This window comes from Rana temporaria, chromosome 1 (genome assembly GCF_905171775.1).
Source record: "Rana temporaria chromosome 1, aRanTem1.1, whole genome shotgun sequence".
Taxonomy (NCBI): Eukaryota; Metazoa; Chordata; class Amphibia; order Anura; family Ranidae; genus Rana; species Rana temporaria.
The window spans coordinates 230,643,640-230,666,302 of record NC_053489.1 but is presented as its reverse complement, the minus strand read 5'-3'; the positions used below and the strand labels follow the sequence as shown (position 1 = coordinate 230,666,302).

At 41.7% G+C, this 22,663-nt stretch overlaps 1 protein-coding gene across 2 annotated transcripts in view; it reads left to right on the top strand.

Moving 5' to 3' along the window:
* The window catches only part of GRK3 (G protein-coupled receptor kinase 3), a 403,808-nt gene that overhangs the window by 359,651 nt on the left and 21,494 nt on the right, over positions 1 to 22,663 (top strand). For both annotated transcript variants that reach the window (XM_040351350.1, XM_040351342.1), the window contains exons 14-18: positions 14,039 to 14,105; positions 14,274 to 14,374; positions 17,298 to 17,364; positions 21,789 to 21,884; positions 22,321 to 22,483. In XM_040351350.1, the coding sequence (XP_040207284.1) occupies positions 14,039 to 14,105; positions 14,274 to 14,374; positions 17,298 to 17,364; positions 21,789 to 21,884; positions 22,321 to 22,483 (494 nt within the window). The remainder of the gene's footprint in view (positions 1 to 14,038; positions 14,106 to 14,273; positions 14,375 to 17,297; positions 17,365 to 21,788; positions 21,885 to 22,320; positions 22,484 to 22,663) is intronic.

The window sequence follows — 22,663 nt, the reverse complement described above, 5'->3', positions numbered from 1 at the left end:
AAATAAGATTGGGAAATACAGATCTTTATGACAACCAGTTTGCTGGCTTCTAACTTTTTCTGCTGGCTACTGGATCTCTACGAGATTTGTCCAGGACTGTTTTTAAGATGGTCTCATCTAGGCACTTATATTTAAAAAAAAACGTAGTTTATTTTTCTTAATGCTTTGGCTGACTAGGGGCGTGCATTCTGTATAAAAATGCGTCTTGATGGAAAACAATAGCAAGCTTACTTTACAACGTTTAAGTTGTATGGGAGCCAAGATATTCACAGGTAAAGCTGACTGTCACGTTCACATATTACAGGAACCAGTTCTCCATAGCTCTCAGACAATATCTCCCTACTTGGAAATACATTGTCTTGGAAAAAAATAGCTGCCTGGGTTAAAATTTGCACTCTGTGTTCATTTGAAATGACTAGGCCTGTTCTGTATCAATATAAGCATAATTATGTTTGTAGGAAATGGCATGTTCACCTGCAATAATATATAGAATCAAATGTGAAAGAAAAGCCATCATATAGAAGTTGTGTCTCCAGTGTGCTATACTGCAAGAAAAAAAGCACTACAGCATATAAGGAGATTTTATGGCATGTGTCTTGATGAGTGAACTTCTGTGTTCATTATGATGAATTCTAAGATGTGCTTTGTGTGCTGCTATTTTATTCATATATTCATATTTGACTATAGTTAAGCATCCTTATTGTTCATGTTTATGCTATCAGTGACAGCTAGATGTGTGTCTGCTTGCCCCCTTCAGCCTATTGTGGTCCTAATTGATAGATTACACAATGGAATTTAAAGATTAAATGCAAATCCCCATTCTAAAACTCAATGCAGGCATAGGTGAGCAGTCATGATTGCAAGAATATGTATGTATGTGGAGTCGCTATGCTTCTACTATATTCCATGTGCACAGATTTGAATTTATGTTTTATATAAGTGCATATTCTGAAACATGAGACAATCTCATATCCCAATATACACAGGGGAATTAACACCCCCTAGAATTCTTTTGGGGTGCAGCACCAAAAATGTTGGTGCTTGCATCCATTTCATGTACCTGTCACAGAATCTGTTGAAGCTGGTACTGAGGGTGGAGTGTTCATACTGGGCAATCCTTCCTCAATGCACTTCCTCCCTGACTACTGCACTTGTCACACTGATGGTCTCATGACTGAGATATTTTGGACTTGGGGAGGGTGGAGCCTGATGAGGAACTGAGAGACTTGTTTCCCATCAGGTCTGCCTTCATTTTGATTGACAGCACATGGTAGTGGGCAGCATTAAAATCCACCTACTGTCATGCACTGTCAATCAGAGGCAAGGCAGACCTGTTGGGAAGCCAGGCCCAGAAACTGTGAAATCGAGATGTCTGGTGGGAGGAACCTAATGGGGTTATCTGAGACTAGTTTCTTATTAGGTCCACCTTGCCTGTGATTGACTTTGGATGGCAGTGGGCGGATTCCAAAACCTCTTATGTACTGAATATTGTCGTGGAATCTGCCCGCTGCCAACTGCTGTCAATGACAGTCAAAGAGCTTATGGGGGAACTAGACTCTCAGCGCTCCCTGTCAGGCACCGTCGGTTGTTCATTGTGACGCATCACTGTTTGCTAGGGCACAGGTGTCCTTCATCCTAGTAACCAATGAAGTAAATGTAAAACACAACCCTATTATTAGCTTTACAAACAACTATATAGCAATGAGAACCTGCTTGGTTGGATGCAGGTTTAGGTGGCTACTCAGATTATATAGTTTTGGTAAATCTAAAGTTCATGGTACAGAGACTGTACCGTTTAGTTGTAATGTGTATGGTGAAATGAAAAAATGTGTTTCATACATAATTTCACGTGTGTAATGATGAAGGACATTTTGTTCATCGTTATGGTAAATCTGCTGGTATTGTTATGACTCCTGGGAGAAGACTCAAGAGAAAATCCCATTGCTACCTATTATTCTGCAAATGCTAAACTCTTGGCCATTTACCCTTAACCTTGCTTCAATATCCTAGTCCACGCCTGCCTGAGCTGTCCCGCCAGGAAGTTGTAACTGTGGCGTGGCAATCATGAGTGGCTGAGGCATTCCCTGCTCAGCAGCTGCACATATACACACCCCTTGAATGTGTGTAGCTGTAGCGTGAGGGAAGGTTAGAACCTCTTTTTGGAATTTTATGTCCCCCATTTGGGAAAAGCACACTCTGTATATGTCCAGAGAATCATTGTTACCTGATAAGACCGTTAGAAAGCTACCAAAAATTTCCAGTTGCCAGCAGAACTGGAGAGATTTTCACCGTTGTGTGTCTCTGTAGATAGTGCAGAGAAATCTTTCCAGAAAATATACAAAAAGCAGCCCTAATCAACTCAATCCAAAATTAAAAATACGTTTTAGCTAGTTACACTTTTTATGGCCTGGTTTGAACACAGTTTACATATGCGGGCGCTGCTCACGTATGTGTTCGCTTCTGCGCCCAAGCTCGTCGGGACGGGGTGCGTTTTCTGGCTCCTAACTTTTTTAGCTGGCTCCTAGATTCCAAGCAAATTTGTCAACCCCTGTGCTTGGGCAAAGGTTAATTTTTAGTGGTAGAAACACTTTTTATATAAAGGACATGGAATAGAACTTTGTTTCTTCTTCTTCTTTTTTTTTTTTTTTTACTTCTTACCCCCTAGAAACCCATAAAAGGCACTGGGATCCAAGGATCTTTTGGGTCTTGGGTCTGGATGGACCTCTTATCAGCCTGCACCCTCGCTAGTCAGTGGCATCCAACTCATCGGACCTTGTTAGCCTGAGCAAGGACCCTTAAAGCATAAGTTTACCTTTAACTAAAAATAATAAATGCACATTTTGTGCAGGTAAAAAAATTTGCATTTACTATTTTTTTGTTTCTGGAGCCTCTATAGCATAGTACCAATGATCAGCAGATCCCTGGTGCCATGCAGGTCTCCAGCAGATCTGTCGGTGTATCTGTGTGCCAGCACATCCCCTACCTGTCCGGGTCGTGGTAGTTCTGTCAGAAACCATGAATCAGATCGAGACAGAAGTACAGTTAAATCACACTTGTTTAATAATAAAAAGGTAAACAGAGTAAGCATAGTCAAAACATAGCCAGAGTTCAGTAACAGAATCGGGTAGTCGGCCAAGCCATTGTCCAAGAGCCAGCGACAAAGTTAGACCTACAGCAAGCAAGATCTGTAGCCAAAGACAAGCTAGTCTTCAACAGGAATGCAGAAGAAAGTCTCTTGTGATGTTAACACAGGCAAAGGCAAAGAGCAAATGAACTGGAATTCTTTAAGTAGGCAGAGCTGACGAGCAGATCATCAACGGGTGGATCACTGTAGAGAGATTGGAGCTGGCCATTGGCTGACAGCTGAGCTGCCAGCACAGAGAAGGAAGGGCTTAGCCCAGCCCTGACAAGTTCATTTAAAACTACAATCCAACAACTGCAAAGGCTGTCAGACCTTGTAGCTTTCCATTCACAGGACACTGTGAATGAGTGACGTAGCCATGGTGGGCCACGTGTTTTTTAAATTGTGACAGCTAGTGGAGGAGAGAAGATCCCCGCTGGCTGTCAGATTGGGGGGGGCGGCGGCTGGGTCATTACATGACCCTGAATATGGACGTAACATGTTACAAAAGGTGAACTTATCCTCTAGGCCCCTTTCACACATGCGGACCATTCATTTCATGAGTTCAGTCATGTCAAAACGGATGACGTTTTTCATCAATGCTCATCTGTTTTTCATCATTATTTTTTTTTTTTTTTACATACACTACCAATGAAAAAACAAACTAATTGGACCGTTTGTCCGTTTACATCTATTTTTCATCCAATCAGTTTTTTTAACGGATTAAAAATAGGGCTTTCATCCGTAAAAAAAAAAACGGATGTTGATGGAAGCCGATGAAAATAGGTGAGCATCCATTGTCATGCTTTTTTCCATAGGAATGAATTGATGTCCTTTTTCATCCGTCAATGGATGGATGAATAACAGACAAACGGGGTCCGAGTGTGTGAAAGGGGCCTTAGGCATTTGTCGTGGGCCACTAGGATCCAAGCAATTGCGATATACAGCAGTGAAAGTAAAATATAGGGGCTTTCTGGGGCACAATGTAAAAGAGATCCAAAGCACATACGGTATGTATACCGTATGTACTTTTACAGCCATGTACACATGAAAGGCCTGCAGGGTTGCTTATATCCTTCTCCACTATCGTAGTGCTTTTGCAGTTGGCACTTCATTAAAAACGTATTGTCGTCAGCGGCACAATGCTGCTTGATAATGTAATCTTCTGACCAGTGGTAATATCTCATTATATTGCAGATACAGTAACAGAGGTGTACAAAGCTTTGCAGCCAGATGATATGAGAAGCTGAGCAACCTCATTTTGGAATTGCTGAAGAAAATAAAATCTTTTTTTATTTTTTTTTTAGCATTTAATCTCTTCGCGATCACTTTTCCTCTTAATGGAGAAATGCACTTTAATGGATATTGAGACATCTCAGGGAACGGTAAATTATGTCCTATAGCTTCAGATGTTGACATCGCATTATAAGGAGCTTGCATCCAGTAGTAAAGATTAGATTAAAACAGAGTCCGCTGGACCAATTTCAACCGATGATTGTAAATCAGGACAGCAGTGAAACCAAAAGATTATCTGCAGGGTACAACACGTACAGAGAGCTGCCGTTTTGTAAAATCTATCCATATTTATAAACCTGTATCCAGGTGGCAGTTCACTGTGCTTCCTGGTCGGGAAAAGAGCAGTGCACTGTTCTCAAACGAAGCTGAAAGGTGACCCACGTCATTCATTTGTTCTTTGTGCTCACATGGTTAGGGCCCTTCCTTGGTTCTGCATGTCTCTGTCTAATAATCAAGTTCATTTCTAAAGATATTTGAAATACATTATTTCTGCTTTATGCGATTGGTCGGGTTTATGTGTTTAATTTTACTGATTGAAAGTACTGACTTCATTGAGTGCACTGGGAGATTCAAGTTTAATATTTACATAGATATTATGCATTCATGCATTGCAGATTTAATTAAAGGGCACGTAAACCCTGACAACTATTTTTTTTCTTTTTGGTATATTAAATGTACAATTACTAGCATTTTTCTATATCTGTGTGATACGTGCCTTTTCTAGGGTGTCAACCATGTTTGCTTTACTATATTTTGTACAGTAAGGCTCCATGCACACTGGAATAAAAAACGTTGCTTCTACAGGAGTTTTGTGTTCTGCCTGTAGAAGCAACTCAATGTTATCCTATGTGTCCATACACATTAGGACGTTTACAGGCATATTTTTGAGAACAGCTTTAGAGGCAGGGAAAAAAAAAACTTCTCATTCGCATGTATGATTGGAGCTCACTGGCAGAAAAATCGTAAAAAACTCTTCTAAATTGTCTAAACTTTGTACAAATATGCTCTATATGGACGTTTTTTACTTAAAAAAGAACAGACTTTTTTTTAAACCCAGTGTGCATGGAGACAAGAAGGTTAGTGACAGAATTATCGAGTGAAAATTAAAGGGCAAACAAAAAAAAAATATGCAGCTATAACATCTAAAGACTGGGATTCGATTCTTTATGGTTACCCATTAAGGGCAAAGTAAGTGCTGGTTCACACTACAGCGACTTGGGATTCGACTTGTCAGACCTCAAGTTGCCCCAAGTCGCTGGACATAAGAAATTCCATTGAAGTGAATGAGAGCCGTCTTAATGTACAGTACTGAAGTTGCTACGACTTCAGAAAAGGTCCCTGTACTACTTCAAGGTGACCTCTAGGCAACTTCTACCCATAGATTTCAATGGAAGTTGCCTCCAAGTCGGATCTCCATCTATATTGAATCGACTTTAAAGGAAAAAGAAAATGGTTCACCCAGGCAAACCCCTCTCTCCCACAGAGCTGATTATTCTGTGATTGGCCACAGGCAGTCACCTGTCCTGGAGGCAACTCTAAGGGCCCTTTCACACGGGACGGATCAGTAATGATCCGCCTCCGTGTGTCCGCTTTGCTCAGCGGGGATCCTCCGTCAAATCCCAGCTGAGCCGTTGGCTGACAGGGCGGTCCCCGCACACTGTGCAGGGACCACCCTGTCTTTCCTCCGCTCTCCCCTATGGGGGTATCGGATGAACACGGACCGTATGTCCGCTTTCATCCGATCGGATCCGCCAGACGGAAGAAAAATAGGATTTTCTTCCGTCCGAAAAATCAGAGCTTTGCGGAGGCGGGTGATTACGGGTGTCAGCGGATGGTCATCCGCTGACACCAGCAATCACATAGGGACCAATGTATGTCCCGTTTTCATCCGCAACGGATGGATGAAATTGCGGACATACGGTCCGCACATGTGAAAGGGGCCTAAGTCGTGTTGTAAGTTGCTCAACGTCGCGATGAAGTCGCCTCCAAATCGATTTGCAAAGTCACGCTGTAAGTCGGGTTGCCCCTGTGTGAACCGACACTAAAGGTTCTCTTTGCAGTCCAGCTCCTTTGCTAGTAATATTTCCCCTTTATTCTCCCTGCTTCATTCAATAGTAGAAAGTCCTGTGTAAGCTCCATGTCAGAGCTTTCACAAGATTGCAAAAACTTGCTCAGATCTACAATTGTCCCTTAGCACTTCCTGGTGGAAGTAAGTGCAGAAGGTCATATATTTCCTCATACCCAACGATACTGGGTGTTGCCAAGGGCTCCAATTAACATTAAAGGTGGTGGATAAATGTAGAAAAAGTATTCGCCTTGCCCTGAATGATCAAAGTAATACTTTCTATTAATGTTTGTGTGAATAAGCTGTTTTGTCAGACAGTAAGGAGGCCAGCATGGCTAGAATGTTCAATCAGAGTTCACACATATAAATGACCTTCAGTCATCAGAACTTAGGCAGGTTAGAGAAGCACAGTGGAATCCTCATCAACCAATGTTTTTGTTTGTGAGTCTGATCCTGCAGGGATTTTTTTTTCTTTTTACAGAATGTAAATTGTGGTTCCGTAGAACGGTAACTTGCCAAGACATTTGTTTTTAGGTGTGTTGGATGTCTGCTCCCTGGGATTTGACCAACTTGGCATTAAGGATTTATTTGTTGTTGTGAAATATACTGTAGCGCCCCCTTGCCTTCAGCATGGGCACTACGCCTAAATTTAGTGGGGAAGGGAGAGTTACCTTGCTCCCGTCCAGTGTTTGTTTAAATTCGGGACCTCTGTCATTCTGGAAATGTCCACTGGGTCAGTCTGCAGTCAGGGAGTGCAATGCCACCCCTGGCCGGCAGCTGGCGCCAGAGGGGTTCTAGCAGAACAGATCTTCTCCCAGCAGCCAATTTAGAGGATGTTTTCCCTTGCAGGGCATGCTGGGGGAGGGTATATCTGGGAGAGAGGTCATGTGTTGGAGATCTCTTTGCGGGGTTCCCGTTCCAGGTGCGGTACCCACCTTCAGGGTACGCGCATCCATGGACCCCACCGGCGCAGCCCACCTGGCCAAAGCTGAACTTTGCAGCGAATCTCATCCTGATGAGAGAAGGGACCTCAGCGTTCCACTGGGTCCCAAGGCCTGTTGACAGAATCCCAGCTTGGGATCGGGTGTCGGGACCACTGACAGGTATGTCTTGCTGTCATCCGGGGACCATTTATACAAAAGTCTACTGGGAGGATTCTTTTTCCTTATTCACCCAAGTCCTCTACTGAAATTGGCCTGTGGCAGGGGCCCTAGAGACCGGTCTGTGTGAGAGACCTGTTCCTCCCAGTATTATCCAGAGTGACGCTCCGGCTGCCAGGCCTATCATAGGGTTCTGTCCGGGGGCACTTAACCCACTCCGAGCAGAGTGGCGACGTGTTGCAAAATTGGTTCTTTACAGCAGGGGTCTCCAACCCCCGGTCCGTGGCCCACTACCGGGCCGCAGCCTATTTACTGGTGGGCCGTGAAGTCTCCGGTGCGGCAGTGGCGGGCGAGCAAAGAGATCGCTGCACAAGACCGCGATCCGTGGAGCGCACCGCTGCCTCGGCCTTAGGCAAGGCCGCGGCTTCGGCTTAGCTCCGGAGTGGTCGGCCATCTTGGTACACCCGGCGGCTGCCTAGGTGCGCGCTGACGTCATCACCCCTCCCTCATCTGCTCGTGGATCTTCTAATTATTCTGCAAGAGCGCGTCAATTACAGTGAGTTTTGGCAATGTTGGACTGGCTATTACAGTGAGTTTTGTCAATGTTGGACTGGCTATTACAGTGATTAGTGGGGGCAATGTTGGACTGGCTATTACAGTGTTGAGTGGGGGCAACGGTGGACATTACAGTGATGAGTGGGGGCAATGTTGGATGACTGGATGTTACAGTGAGGTGGGGGCAATGGTGGATGTTACCGTGAGGTGGGGGCAATGGTGGATGTTACAGTGAGGTGGGGCAATGGTGGATGTTACAGTGAGGTGGGGGGCAATGGTGGATGTTACAGTGAGGTGGGGGGCAATGGTGGATGTTACAGTGAGGTGGGGGCAATAATTTTTTTATTTTTTTTGCTGATCCAATCCGTGACTCTGATCCGAGGATCGATCCGATCCGTGAGTTTTTTTATCCGTTGCACCCCTAGAAGCAGGCGAGCAGAGAGATGACATCATCTCCCACTGTTTGCCCACATTACCACTGTTCCGCCCTCACAGCCCGGCCAGCGTACCAAGGTGACAGTGACAGGCACTGTGGCAATCTGCATCTGGTGGCATGTGGCAATCTGCATCTGGTGGCATGTGGCAATCTGCATCTGGTGGCATGTGGCAATCTGGTGACAGGCACTGTGGCAAGCTGCATCTGGTGGCAGATTCTGCATTATGAGTTTAACTATTTAATTTTATATTACAATATAAAAATAATGTGCTTCAATCATCCTGACACCATATTAACCATGGTGTTGTGATGATTGAAGTGCTAACACCAGCCATTTCCTGTCAAATTGGCCGCGAAAAACCGCATTGTCGGCCCGCATCATCGGGCCTTGGCACAATTTTCATCCACAATGCCGGTCCCCGGTGCCAAAAAGGTTGGGGACCACTGCTATACAGAGCAGTGTTGATTGCTCAGTTCTATATCCAGGCCTGATAACGCATGGTTCTCTTTTCTTCCTTCATCAACTTTGACCTTCCCAAATTGTGTTGATGTTGGCCGTGTTTGGCCTGGACAATAAAGCATTAAAAACTCTTTATTGGATGTCTGGACCTCCACTCACTGTTGCTATTCTCACAGTTACACCCCTAGACACTGTCAGGGTAACTTAGTAGGCCGATCCCAAACAAACCAGCGGCTCCTTCGGGGGTAGCACTACAATACTCCTTAGAACAAGACCTAGTATTTATTATATGGCCACTGTGCACAACACACAGCTTGCCTATAAAGCAGTCTGAGCCAGTAACATTGGCCTTTCAGGTGGAAGTGGCTGCTTGTTTGTTGTAACACAACTTTCCACCTGAGTTGAATGAACACATGAGCACCATAATAAGCTTGGACAGCAATTGAGCAAATGCATTGCTGTTCACGGTTGAGCAACCACGGGAAGTGTGTCTAAAAGGGCAGGACTTCCCTGTAGCTGTTTGCCTGTGCTTCTTTTGTGTTGGGTTCTCCCAATCATTTTTTTTTTCTGCTTACATTTTGTTGCCCTGTTATGGAATTTAACAGCATCTACCTTTTTATTAACTTTTGCTGTGCTGGGGACAGAGTGGCTTGCTCTACGCTTGTTACTCCTATTGTATCTATCTTGAACTTAACTATATATTGACTATAACTGTCATGAACCATAACATTGCATGAGAAATTCATGTAAAACCAGAATTTCAAATGTATTATTATTTTAATAACATAACCAAAATACTTTATTAATCCCAAAAGGAATTTATTGTATTAGTCACAAAGGGAAATCATTGTGTATATATACAATAACTACATATTAGTGTAGTTGGATCCCAATTAACTGTGCAGGACTTGTTACTAAATAAAGAAACCACAAATTGAAAGAAGGACAAACAAATCTATATTTTTTTCTGCAGTATGTGAATTGGCCTCAGATAGCAAATTCTGCTTTTTTTTTACTTCATTGCTTTCAAAGTAACAGACCCACCCAAAATACATGAGCAGCAACTAAAGTCAAAACTCCTGAGCTGTATACAGGTTCTCAGTATGGCTGGGTTCACACCTATGCAAAGTGGATGTGGATTTTTTTTCGCATAGCAGGAGATTGTGACCTTCTATCTATGGAAAGCTGTTTCACACATCTCCACTGCGAATTGCACAGGAGTCCTGTGTGTCTTTTGATCTGTTTCAGGTCCAAATTCAGCCCAAAATTTGGTCTGGAGATGCACCAAACTTCTGCTGTGCGCCGCTGCGTGTTCTAGTGTGAACCCAACCTAAATGACTCCTTATCCAAGTCATCACATTAGGATGGCAACCAGGCATTTTCAGTTGAGGTTACTGGTCTGGCTTTGCCGTTTGGAAGAGGTGCCTGGTTTAGAGGAATAGCTGAACGGGATTACAAAACCTTTGGCAGGATAACAGCTCACATAACAATTATCAAATGTGTATTTAGGTGATAGTTACCCCTATAAATTCAACTCGCCTTGTAGCCCCTTTCTTAAAGCAGAACCACATTAAAAGCGCTGTTTAATTGATTTTTACTATTCAAAGCAAATTCACCCATCCATCCAAGTCTCCATGCTTTAGTTTGCTGAGAAATCACTTTGAAAAACACCCACCCCCCCTAACATTTCTGTCCGTGGCCATCTTGAGTAAGGGCAGATGATTCATGTAGCATTTACTTCCTGGAATGCCCTTGGCTCAGGCATGCAGAAAGGTGTCCTTAAGTGAAAAAGCCCCTCCTCCCCTGCTGAAGACACCATGGATGTATGACATCATTTTCCTAGGCTTGGAAATATGATTTAATTTCTGGAAAAGCAGAAAGTAACTGAAGAAATGTAAAAAAAAAAATGTTTAAAACAAGTACATATGATACTTTCCTATATTTTTACTAATGCTAACAGCATGAGGATTCCAAATAGTCAATGTTGATTGAGAGAATGAAGTTCCACTTTAAAGCCTTGTAGGCTGAGGTTGTTTGCCGCATTTAGGAGAATATTCACTTCTTCAGCAGTGTTTGCTGTTGTATGAGTACACAGGTGACCGATTTCCTCCTCTTTAGAAATGTTTTTATTATGTATTTCATGAATTATTGACAGTTGAGAGATTCATTTAACACATTACTATTTTATCTAGCATTTACCTGACAGAGCTTGTAAAAATTCAGAGGAGTTTTTAGAATATTAGATATGGAACTTTATCTTATATTACCAATTGTTGAAACATGATTGCTGGAGGAGGTTATGCTTTATTACATTTTATTGCCTACCTGTGTGATTTTCCAGAGAGGAGATTTTATTTGAATAATGCCATTTATTTTAGGGACATGGATGTGCTTTCAGCCGTGCGCTGACCTTGCATAATGTCCTTTGTACCAGAGAAAGAAGTCTAACGCTGCCCTCTGGTGCAGAAAACTGGTACTGTTCATTGGAGTGTGAAATGGACAGCGCTGCAAATATACATTTGTGTAAGCACAACTTAAATGGAGATCCTGCACAGAAATGATTGCAGGTAGAGTAGACTATGGGAGTTGTACTAATTAGTGGGTCCTGCTGCATGAGCAGTTTCTAATGTTGCAGATATTGTTCATTTTAGCATGTTTGTTCATTGGACCAGTCATGCACTGCATATAATGCTATTAAACATAAAGAAAGCAACAACCTGCATCAGATGGCATCTGCTGACCTGTTGCGTATAGTGCCTTTTGTTTCAATGTACTGCAGTTGGTGCTATTAAACATTCAAATAACTGAAACAACATGCATTTGATTCTTGGATTTTGTATCTACATGACATAACACAATACAGTATTTCTCTTTCGTTTATGGACGGACACAGCTCCTTTATTCTTTACAGTAGGGTTTATATGCCGTCTATCAGGAGAGGAATAAACCCTACTGTCAAGAATAAAGGAGCTGTGTCCATCCATGAACTTCAGAGAAAAGGATTTTACGGGGAGTACAAAAATCCTATTTTTCATGGGTTCATAAGTATGGGTTTCAGTTTCTCCTCCATTACCCTCTGTTGTTTAGGATCCACATTAAAGCCTTGTACACACGATCGGATTTTCCGACAACAATTGTGCGATGGAAGGTTTTTGTCAGATAATCCGACCGTTTGTACGCTCCATCGGACAATTGTCGGAATTTCCGGCAACAAATGTGGGATAGCATGCTCTCAAATTTTCCGACAACAAATGTGTTAATTTTAATGGGCAAGAGCGGTGGAGGAGCAGTATACACACCGCTCCAAACATGCTGCTTGCAGGACATTTTTTAACGTCCTGCCAGCGCACTGCTTCAGTGTGAAAGCCCTCGGGAGTGAATGGAGCCACTCTTTCAAGGCACTATTTTTAGCTTTATAGCGCCTGCACATCACCTCAGTGTGAAAGGAGTCTTGGTGTACTGTATATATGGAATACAGAATTGTGATAGAACTACAGCATACCTTCCCCTTTTCTATAGTCCACAAGTAAACTGGGCATAGCACTGCTTGAGATAAGTGTAGCACGAGCAGAGTCCACAGGACGTTCAGGGCTCACTAGATTTCTGGCAGAATCCACAGGTATTCTGTACAAAACACTTTCAATTGTAAATTTAACAAACCAAATAGGAGAAGTGTGTTGGGTCTTTACATACACTTTAACATAAACCACACACTATGGTGCATGCTTGAGGAAAGATAATTGGGACAGCCGCACTCCAAAAAAATCCTGGTTTATTAAAAGTTCATCACAGAACAACATGCCACGGCCAAAAAAACAGAAAAAAGCTTTTTTCTGTTTTTTTGGCCGTGGCATGTTGTTCTGTGATCAACTTTTAATAAACCAGGATTTTTTTGAAGTGCGGCTGTCCCAATCTTCTTTCCTCAAGCCTGCATTACTATTGCACCCAAGGTTCGGATCCAAGGATAGTGGCTCTCCGGTCTCCCTGAGCGGTTATCTTTCTCTTTACACTATGGTGCATGTTGTTCCTTTTACAGTACCTAGCTCAGATTTCACCAGCACCCTGAAAGTCACCGTCAGTTCTAATCTAGCATAGTCAACAAGTGTGTGCTGAATCCTTTCTGCCCCTAGTTAAGGCCTTGGGGATTGTCAGTTGGCTAGTCAGACCCCAAGCACTACCATGTTAGGAGGCAGGTGACGTGTTACTTGCAGCTTTTAAAATCAAGGTACCAAGTTTTCTATACAGCAGCAATCGGAGTAGCAAGGAAACGGTGATAAAGTTATATCCCCTAAAGCAGGGGTCTCCAAGATGTGGCCCTCTGCTTGCCTTTATCCGATCCTTGGGGCACTATTCCATCCACTGACACCAACAATGGGGAATCATTCATGCTGCTAAAACCACCAATGGGGCACTATTAATCCAACTGACACTATCAAAAGGGTACAATTTCTTCTATTGGCACCAACAATGGGGCACTAGTCCTCCCACTGACACCAAAGATATGGTATTGTTTACTCCCACTGGACATTTTATACTTCTAATGGCCGTAGTCTGGCCCTCCTAAAGTCTGAAGGACAGTAGACTGGCCCTTTGTTTAAAAAGTTTGGAGACCCCTGCCCTGAAGAGTGAGTGAGTGGTTGGATAATTAGTTATTTTTGTTCAGGCAGTTTTCCCCTTTCGTTGATGCCAGTTGCACACTTGGCTTTACTGTATTTTACATGTTGCTTTTTACCTTAGAAAAGTCAGACTCTCATTTTAAAAGCTTTTCTGGTTATACAGGTTTGTCACTAAGCACCTAAGAAAACAATTCTCGCTTAGAGTGCTATACAAGGTATTATCTCCTGGTTCTGTAAGATGTAAAACCAATTTTGTTTTAAGGAGCTGACTACATACAGTATAGCTTTGATTGCATCCTCTGTAAAGACTTTTTTTTGTTTTTGTTTTTTTCTCCAGGGCAATTGTTTTCTCTGTGCACTAATTTTAGCTTCTTTCTTTTATACTTCAGTCACAGTCCTTTCAGACAGCATAAAACCAAAGATAAACATGAAATTGACAGGATGACGCTCACCATGGTAAGTCTCTACTTGGTGAAATAATCAATGTATTCCTTGTTTTTTGTGTCTCATCCAATAGAACTTTAAGGACAAAGACGTTCTCTGCTGAGAAACTTTCCAAAAATCTTTTTGTGTGTTCATTGCTAGTAATGCTTAAAATTAATTTCTTCTTACAAATATATGAAGAATGTGGAGCTACCGGACTCGTTCTCCCCAGAGCTCAAGTCGCTATTGGAAGGTCTTCTCCAGAGAGACGTCAGCAAGAGACTTGGATGCCAGGGTGGCAGGTTTGTAGTAATAAACCATTTGCATTTCATGTCACCTCAAACTCTATTACACATATTGTCACAGTGTGGTGATATTCTGTTAACTCACTGAGGAGAAATGTAGGCATATGAAATCTTTAATATATGTAAGTGAGCTGCAGAATCAGCTGAGGCTTCTTTAGGATTTTAATAGACTCAGGTCACTCTTGGCCACTAAAGAGAAAAAAGCAGAATGGTGAACTGTGAGGCCGCTTACACACGGTCGTTCCAAACCGATGAGAATGGTCCGACGGGCCATTTCCATCGGTTCACCGCTGAAATGGTCTGATGTGCGTACACACCATCGTTCCAAAAACCGATCGGGTCAGAACGCGGTGACGTCAAACACACAACATGCTGAATAAAACGAAGTTCAATGCTTCCAAGCATGTTTCGACTTGATTCTGAGCATGCGCGGGTTTTGAACCAATGCTTTCTGTACTAACTATCGGTTTGGACCGATTGGGCAGCGGGCCATCGGTTCGATTTTAAAGCATGTTTTAAAATTTTGGACCGAAGGACAACAGACCGATGGGCTATACACACGGTCGGTTTGGACCGATGAAACTGAACCTCGGTCCATTCTCATCGGTTTTGTCCGGCCGTGTGTACGCGGCCTGAGTGTCACTACATCACACTGATCAGGGGGCATGGTGTAAAGCAGCGGTTCTCAACCTCAACCTCAGTCCTCAAGTACCCCCCAACAGGCCATGTTTTGGGAATTTCTCTTGGATAAAATAGCTGTCCAAAATACCAAGCCATTGACTCTGATTTGCCAGTAAGACTTTTAGGATAGATATAAAGCTTCAAAGGATCACTTTTAGGCCAGGTTCACATTTTAACCTGCATGTGAATTGCACAGGAACCACACCGTATTCCTGTGCAATTTACATGAGATTCAATGCGGTGTGATTTAAGCCCATTCGTTTTGAAACTTTTTTGGAGCCACACTACAAAAGGATCTCTTGGTCTTTTTGTACCATGTGATCCGGAGAAGGCAAACTGAACTGCATTTGTCATGTGTTTGGGGTGTCGTTAACTATGTATTGACTACCACAGCAGATCGCAAAAAAACATTTGCAATGCTGTGCGGGAAACATGTAGGGATCCCTGCGTTTCCCGCACAGCATATGTGTGAACCTAGGCTTAAAATTATTATAATTTTTTTTAAAAAGGGGGACATTTTTCCATGACATATGCTTTCTGTGCAATAATGTACATAATATAGCAAAAGTTAACAGGAGTAAGGGCCTACTTAAAGAGTAAGTAAACTTCCTCTGCCGACATTTACCTATAGGTAAGCATATAAGGAGATTTAGAAGATATTTACATGCAGCCATTGACTTCACTGGTGCATGCACTCTGAAGGAACGGCCACGGGAGCCGTTCCTTCCGAGCCCTGTGCCGTGAACGGCGGTGCGCATGCATGGAAGTGACGTCATCGCGGCTCCGGCCCATCACAGCATCAGAGCCTGCGAATCCAGAAGAAACTTTGGGGAAATTGTCAGCCGTCTCAGCGGTGTGTGGGCGCAATTGCAACAGCTTTATTCACAGGTAAGTATTTCATGTCTTACAGGGTTTTTTCTTTTTTTCTTTTTTTGTCAGTTTACAACCTCTTTAACAACCAAAAACTGTTGAGACAATAAACAGTTTGGTCAAGAATATGTACAAAGTTTACAGAGTAGTTTGGTGTATGCAATGTACAGCATAGCTTACATAGTGGAATAGTAACAAGTATGTAATGTACAGTACAGCTTATTGACTGCAGTGGTCAAGCGTATGTAATGTACAGCACAGCTTACAAACTGAAGTGGTGAACAGTGTATCTGGAGTATACATTGTGAAAAGAGACTTGCAGGTATCAGGTGGTTCAGTGATCTGAACACCCGGTATTCCTAACCGTAAATAAGCCAGTCCTTATTTGACAATCATAGAGGCATTCTTCCCCTGCTCTACTTGAAATAACAAAAAAGAGCGGTGCCTGGCACAGTGAGTAGAAGCAGGGGTAAATATAATTCATGGCTAAAATGAAAAAACTTTCTTATGCTCAGTGGACATTTATTTTAGGTAAACCTGATTGTAATAACCGTGAAAGCACTAAATCGGGATCATGTTGCAACAACTGTGAAAAAACGAAACAGTGATCATGGGGTAACATCTTATTTCATAAAGCGGTTCAGTTGCTGAAAACAAATAGAATAGGTAACATTCACAGTCTTGTGTCCACAGTTCAGAATGGAGGCAGTGGTCAAAGAATGGAGCATGGAATGTTTTCTTGGCACAGATTTATGCCCCTTTAATACCAACTAGGCATTACTAGAATACTAAAACATATTATGTGGTGACCATATATATGCAACAGTTTATTATTTTTTCATTGGCAACTACCATCTGAGAAGATGCATGCTTTGTGACTTATTCTAACTGGTTTCACTTCACTCTATTCCAGTGGCATTCACGGTTCATCTCAATGAACTGTGTGTGCTACTGTAAAGCAAGAATCCCAAGGAACACTTCCACATCACTACTGAATACATACCATAAAGAAATCAGGCTATTTTGAAGAGGGTCTACCTAGTATTAGATGGGTGCATCTAATTGGTCACTATCTTTAGATAAACCTAACATTCTATTGTATTGTTTGATTTGCATCGGAAGTGGTAAGTTGTCAGAAAACTGAAATATAAAGAGCAGCTTGATCAAATGGCAGCAAAGAACAGGACTAGACTGTACACAGAGTGATAAATATTACAGGTACAGTTGGTTGCATTGTTTGGTGACATTGTTACACATCTGTGTATGTGGTTTAAAACAAATAGGGGAAAATTATTAATCTGTAATCTACACTATTTCCATTATTAGCTGTACCTTTAAAATTATTCTCTTTTTTTTTTTCTCCTTTCAGTGCTCTTGAAGTAAAAGAGCATCCATTCTTTAAAGGTATAGACTGGCAACAAGTATATATGCAAAAGGTAACTGATCTTACATTACTTCTTTGTGTATTTGTTAGCTAATTTTGGTTCAGAAAATGAAATAGCGTACAGCCGTGGCCAAAAGTTTTGAGAATGACGCAAATATTAATTGTCACGAAGTCTGCTGCCGCAGATGGGAAATTGCATATATTCCAGAATGTTATGAAGAGTGATCAGATGAATTGCAATTAATTGCAAAGTCCCTCTTTGCCATGAAAATGGACTTCATCCCATAAAAAAAACATTTCCACTGCATTTGTCAAGAAGGCTTCAGGGTGCCCAAGAAAGTCCAGCAAGCGCCAGGACCGTCTCCTATAGTTGATTTAGCTATGAGATCCAGGCACCACCAGTGCAAAGCTTGTTCAGGAATGGCAGCAGGCAGGGGTGAGTGCATCTGCACACACACAGTGTGAAGACTTTTGGAGCATTGCCAGGTTGTCAGGAAGGGCAGCAAAGAAGCCACTTCTCTCCAGGATAAACATCAGGGACAGACTGATATTCTGCAAAAAGTACAGGGATTGGACTGCTGAGGACTGGGGCAAAGTCATTTTGTCTGATAAATCCCCTTTCCGATTATTTGGGGAATTTGGAAAAGCCTTGTCAAGAGAAGAAAAGGTGAGCAATACGATCAGCCCTGTGTTATGCCAACAGTAAAGCATCCTGAGACCATTCATGTGTGGGGTTGCTTGTCAGCCAAGGGAGCGGGCTCACTCCCAATTTTGCCTAAGAACACCACCATGAATAAGGAATGGTACAAAAACATCCTCCGAGAGCAACTTCTCCCAACCATCCAAGAACAGTTTGGTGACGAACCATGCCTTTTCCAACATGATGGAGCACCTTGCCATAAGACAAAGGGGATTACTAATAAAAAGAGGATAGGAGAGAGGCACCGCTCCCTCTGAGGTAATGGGATTTTAATTGGAGGTATTAATGTCTGTTACCAAGGTGAGCACACATACGATAAGATTTTTAAGAAAATATAAAATTTTATTACTTAATACCAGATAAAAATCACATGGTCATAATAAATTTGTTGGCCATGAATTGATACTTAATACATGAAACAAGATGCTTGGATATGCAGAGGGGCCAACGTGTTTCGCAGATTCCTGCTTCTTCAAGGCACCGCATGCATCTATAGCTTCATCTGGATTGCCATTAGTATAGTACCAAACAATCAATTTTAAACATGGGTAAAAATGTTCATAGTATAATAATAGATGGCTACACGTGCTCACCCAACTTGTAAAGTTTAATGATAATTAACTTGATGATAACTAAAAGTGATGACTAACTCGCTTGGGGAACAAAACATCAAGATTTTGGGTCCATGACCATGAAACTCCCCAGACCTTAATTCTCTTTGAGGACTTGTGGTCAATTCTCAAGAGGTGGATGAAAAAAAAAAAAAAAAAATTCTGACAAACTCCAAGGATTGATTATGCAAGAATGCCATCAGTCAGGATGTGGCCCAGAAGTTGATTGACAGCATGCCAGGGTGAATTGCAGAGGTCTTGAAAAAGAAGGGTCAACACTGCAAGTATTGACTCTTTGCATAAACTTAATGTAATTGTCAATAAAAGCCTTTGATATGAAGTGCTTGTAATTATACTTCAGTATACCATAGTAACATCTGGCAAGAAAAAAAATCTAAAAACACTGAAGCAGCAGACTTAATATTTGTCATTCTCAAAACCACGGTTGTAGACTAGACTTTGTTTTGAAAGAGGTTTTCATCATCTGGATAAAATGATCCTGCACATATTGTCCAATTGATTTGCTGAAGAGCTTGTTCACACCCGCTGTTCTGCATTTTTCCAACACAAAGACCTCCACAGACATGAGAAACTCCATAGTTTGGGACTTTTCACAACGTGTAGTGTGAAGAAAGTACTGCATGCTAAATTTGGGGTGTTTTGGACTACAGTTTGCTTTTCAATTTTTCGGTCAATTCAAAGATAATCTTTAAAAAAAATAACCAGAAAGGGTCTCTGTGCTTTAACCCATGCATTCTTGTGTAAACAAGCCCTAATTTAAAAGGTAATTCCACACATCTGTAATGTAACTATATGATCCATTATGCCACTAAGATGTTAGTACAACGCAAAATTAGCTACTGTAGTATGATCCTGCAATAGTAATTTTTTATTCCTATTCCATTTTTATATACTTGATTTATTCCAAGTCATTATGCACTGTGCAAAACACACAAAAGAAGAGAGTGCAAAGCCGCCCTATTGTATCTCGGCTTTAATATGGTAAAGTTAAAAACACTACAATGGTCAAGCTCACATTGTGTGAAGATAGATACAGCATAAGGATTCCACTGTGGCCACACTCTTATAACCACCTCAAGATTCCAACAGGGAAAGGGAAAGCCGTGGATGTTCAACCTAGCTGCCCGGATCCTGGCAGCACACCAAGGCTATCCACCACTACGTTCTGCATGTCGAGCATGGTGGTGGATAGCCTTGGATGTGCTGCCAGGATCCGGGCAGCTAGGTTGAACGTTCACGGCTCCCCCTTCCCCTGTCACAATCTTGAGGTAGTTATAGAAGGGTGGCCACAGTGGAGTCCTTATGCTGTATCTATCTTCACACAATATGAGTTTTACCATTGTAGTGTTTTTAACCATCCCATATTAAAGCCGAGTTACACTAGGGCGGCTTTGCACTCTCTTTCGTGTTTTATCTAGATGTGTTCCTGCCCCCCCACAGGATCCATAGAGAGCAGAAGCACCACCCTTTGACTTGTCCAATTATCACCAATAGCCAGCTGGAGGACTATACTAAACTGTTGATCAGCGTTCAGCTAGTTTTTTCTTTTATGTGCATCTTTTGTTTTTATAATGCACTGTGCACTTGTTTTTTCAGCAATGCCTCTGTGAACTGTTTCAGCTAAGCCGGCCATAGACAGTTAGAATTTTGGCCAGTTCACCAGGGACCAGCCGAAATTTGAACCATGTATGGGCAGGCTGATTGTACTGAAGTTGACCGATCTGTCAACTTGGATACAACCAGCCTATCATCTTTTTGTCATACAATTGTTGCCAATGGCTTTATTTGCTACCAGTAGTTATGGTGTGTTCTCCCCCCATCAACACAATGAGTGTTGCTGGAAAGAAAATCACACAGTCTATGGCCGACTCTACTCTCATTGAAATGTGTGTACATTTGAACCAGTTCTAGAAAGGTACATTTACCTGATTATGGTTTGGTTTTACTAAATTAATCAGCTTTATGTGTATATGCCATCAGTTAAAATGTATATACAGTGTTATCCAATAAAAGGTTCATTATAAGTCAATGAATTCATTGCAGCCAAACAAATTGCATTGTGTACCTTTCTGACTTCGGTTTTTCCAGCCAAAACTGTGTCTGCTCATCACCCACTTATTATATTAGACTTATTACGTTTGTCCCCCACAATTATATATATATATATATATATATATATATATATATATATATATTATTATTATTATTATTATTATATATTTTTTTATTTCTTTTTTAGTTATCTGAAAATCTGTTGTTGTAGAAATATGGGAACTGTAAAGAATGGGGGCTCAGGGTTTGTCATCCCGATTCTGGACTCGCTACATAAAACTGTATGTTCCTAATGTTTTCACCAAAGATTAACACGTTTTCAACTGGATTTAACTGAAAAATATGTAACTACTGAGTCAAAATAAATTGTAATAGTTTCTCTGACTCAAAACAAGCATGTTTTTGTCAGATGTAAGACATTGGGGGTTATTTACGAAAGGCAAATCCACTTTGCACTACAAGTGCAAAGTGCACTTGAAATTGCACTGGAAGTGCAGTTGCTGTAAATCTGAAACAAGGGGAACCTCTGCTGATTTTATTATCCAATCGTGTGCGAGGTAAAATGCGTGTATTTAATTGTCCTTGCATGTCCCCCTCGTATCTACAGTGACTGCACTTCCAAGTGCACTTTCAGTGCAATTTTAAGGGCACTTTGCACTTGTAGTTCAAAGTGGATTTGCCTTTAGTAAATAACCCCCATTGTCTTCCTTGCTCTCCTCGCTGCCTGTGCTCTGCTTTTCTACTCTTCGGGTTGGGGCCAGGACCTTACCATCCCCAAGTATAATGCTGGACTATTGGTTATGCATTGTATGTGAGGATGTCAGAGTGCAAAAGGAGGATGGGAGCTTCTTGGAGAAAAGGCTTTGGGGGGAATGGTCACACAGAATTAAAGAAGGCAGCTGGAGAGAGGAATACGGTAACTATTACAGCTTATTCCTGTACCCTTAGACTTTACTGAGCTTTAACTTTTGCAGTGCCAGTGAGCTCCGCTGCTTGTTTTTTTTCTGGTGTCTGTAATTAGGCTTTATGTATACTTAAAATGTATAGAATTGGAAGGGATTGATCATTGGACAATCAATTTTGTTGTTTCAGTATCCTCCACCGCTTATTCCTCCTCGAGGAGAGGTGAATGCAGCTGATGCATTTGACATTGGCTCCTTTGATGAAGAGGACACAAAAGGCATTAAGGTATGTTATATGTTAGGTGATCTACAGTGGGGATCGAAAGTTTGGGCACCCCAGGTAAAAATGTGTATTAATGTGCATAACGAAGCCAAGGAAAGATGGAAAAATCGCAGGAAGAGACACAGGAGAGACGCAGGAAGAGCCCTCAGACTCCTCCTACAAATCCAGGCTAGCCTGCAGCCAGCCTTCACACTTATAAAAAAAATGATATGTATACAAAAAAGTGTTTCCTTTTCATTTTTGTTTTCAACTAAATGGGTTGTTTTACAAGGTAAAGGTTTACATAGACTTTAAAGTGTTTAGTGCTTTTCAGTAAATCTTTTCCATAAGCAATAAGAAATGCATAGTATTGTTGGACAATGCCCCGTCTGTGCGTATACAGAAATTTATCCCTGATTACTCTCTGTGTAATACTTGACATTTTTTTTTTTTTTGTTAGTTGCTTGATAGCGATCAGGAGCTGTACAAGAACTTCCCTTTGGTTATATCTGAGCGCTGGCAACAAGAAGTAGCAGAAACAGTTTATGAAGCTGTCAATGCAGATACTGATAAGATTGAAGCCCGAAAAAGAGCAAAAAACAAGCAGCTGGGGCATGAAGAAGGTAAAAATTGTTCAGGGTACAAAAATGTAGTCCTTATTCTGAATTAATTCAAAATTCATTCAATTTGAAATACATGTAGGATGGTTATTAGTACTGTTGGTAACATAGCCTAGTTTTGTACCTTCACCAATAATGTCCTTGATAGTGTGCAGTATGACTCACAGCAAAGTTACTTTACAC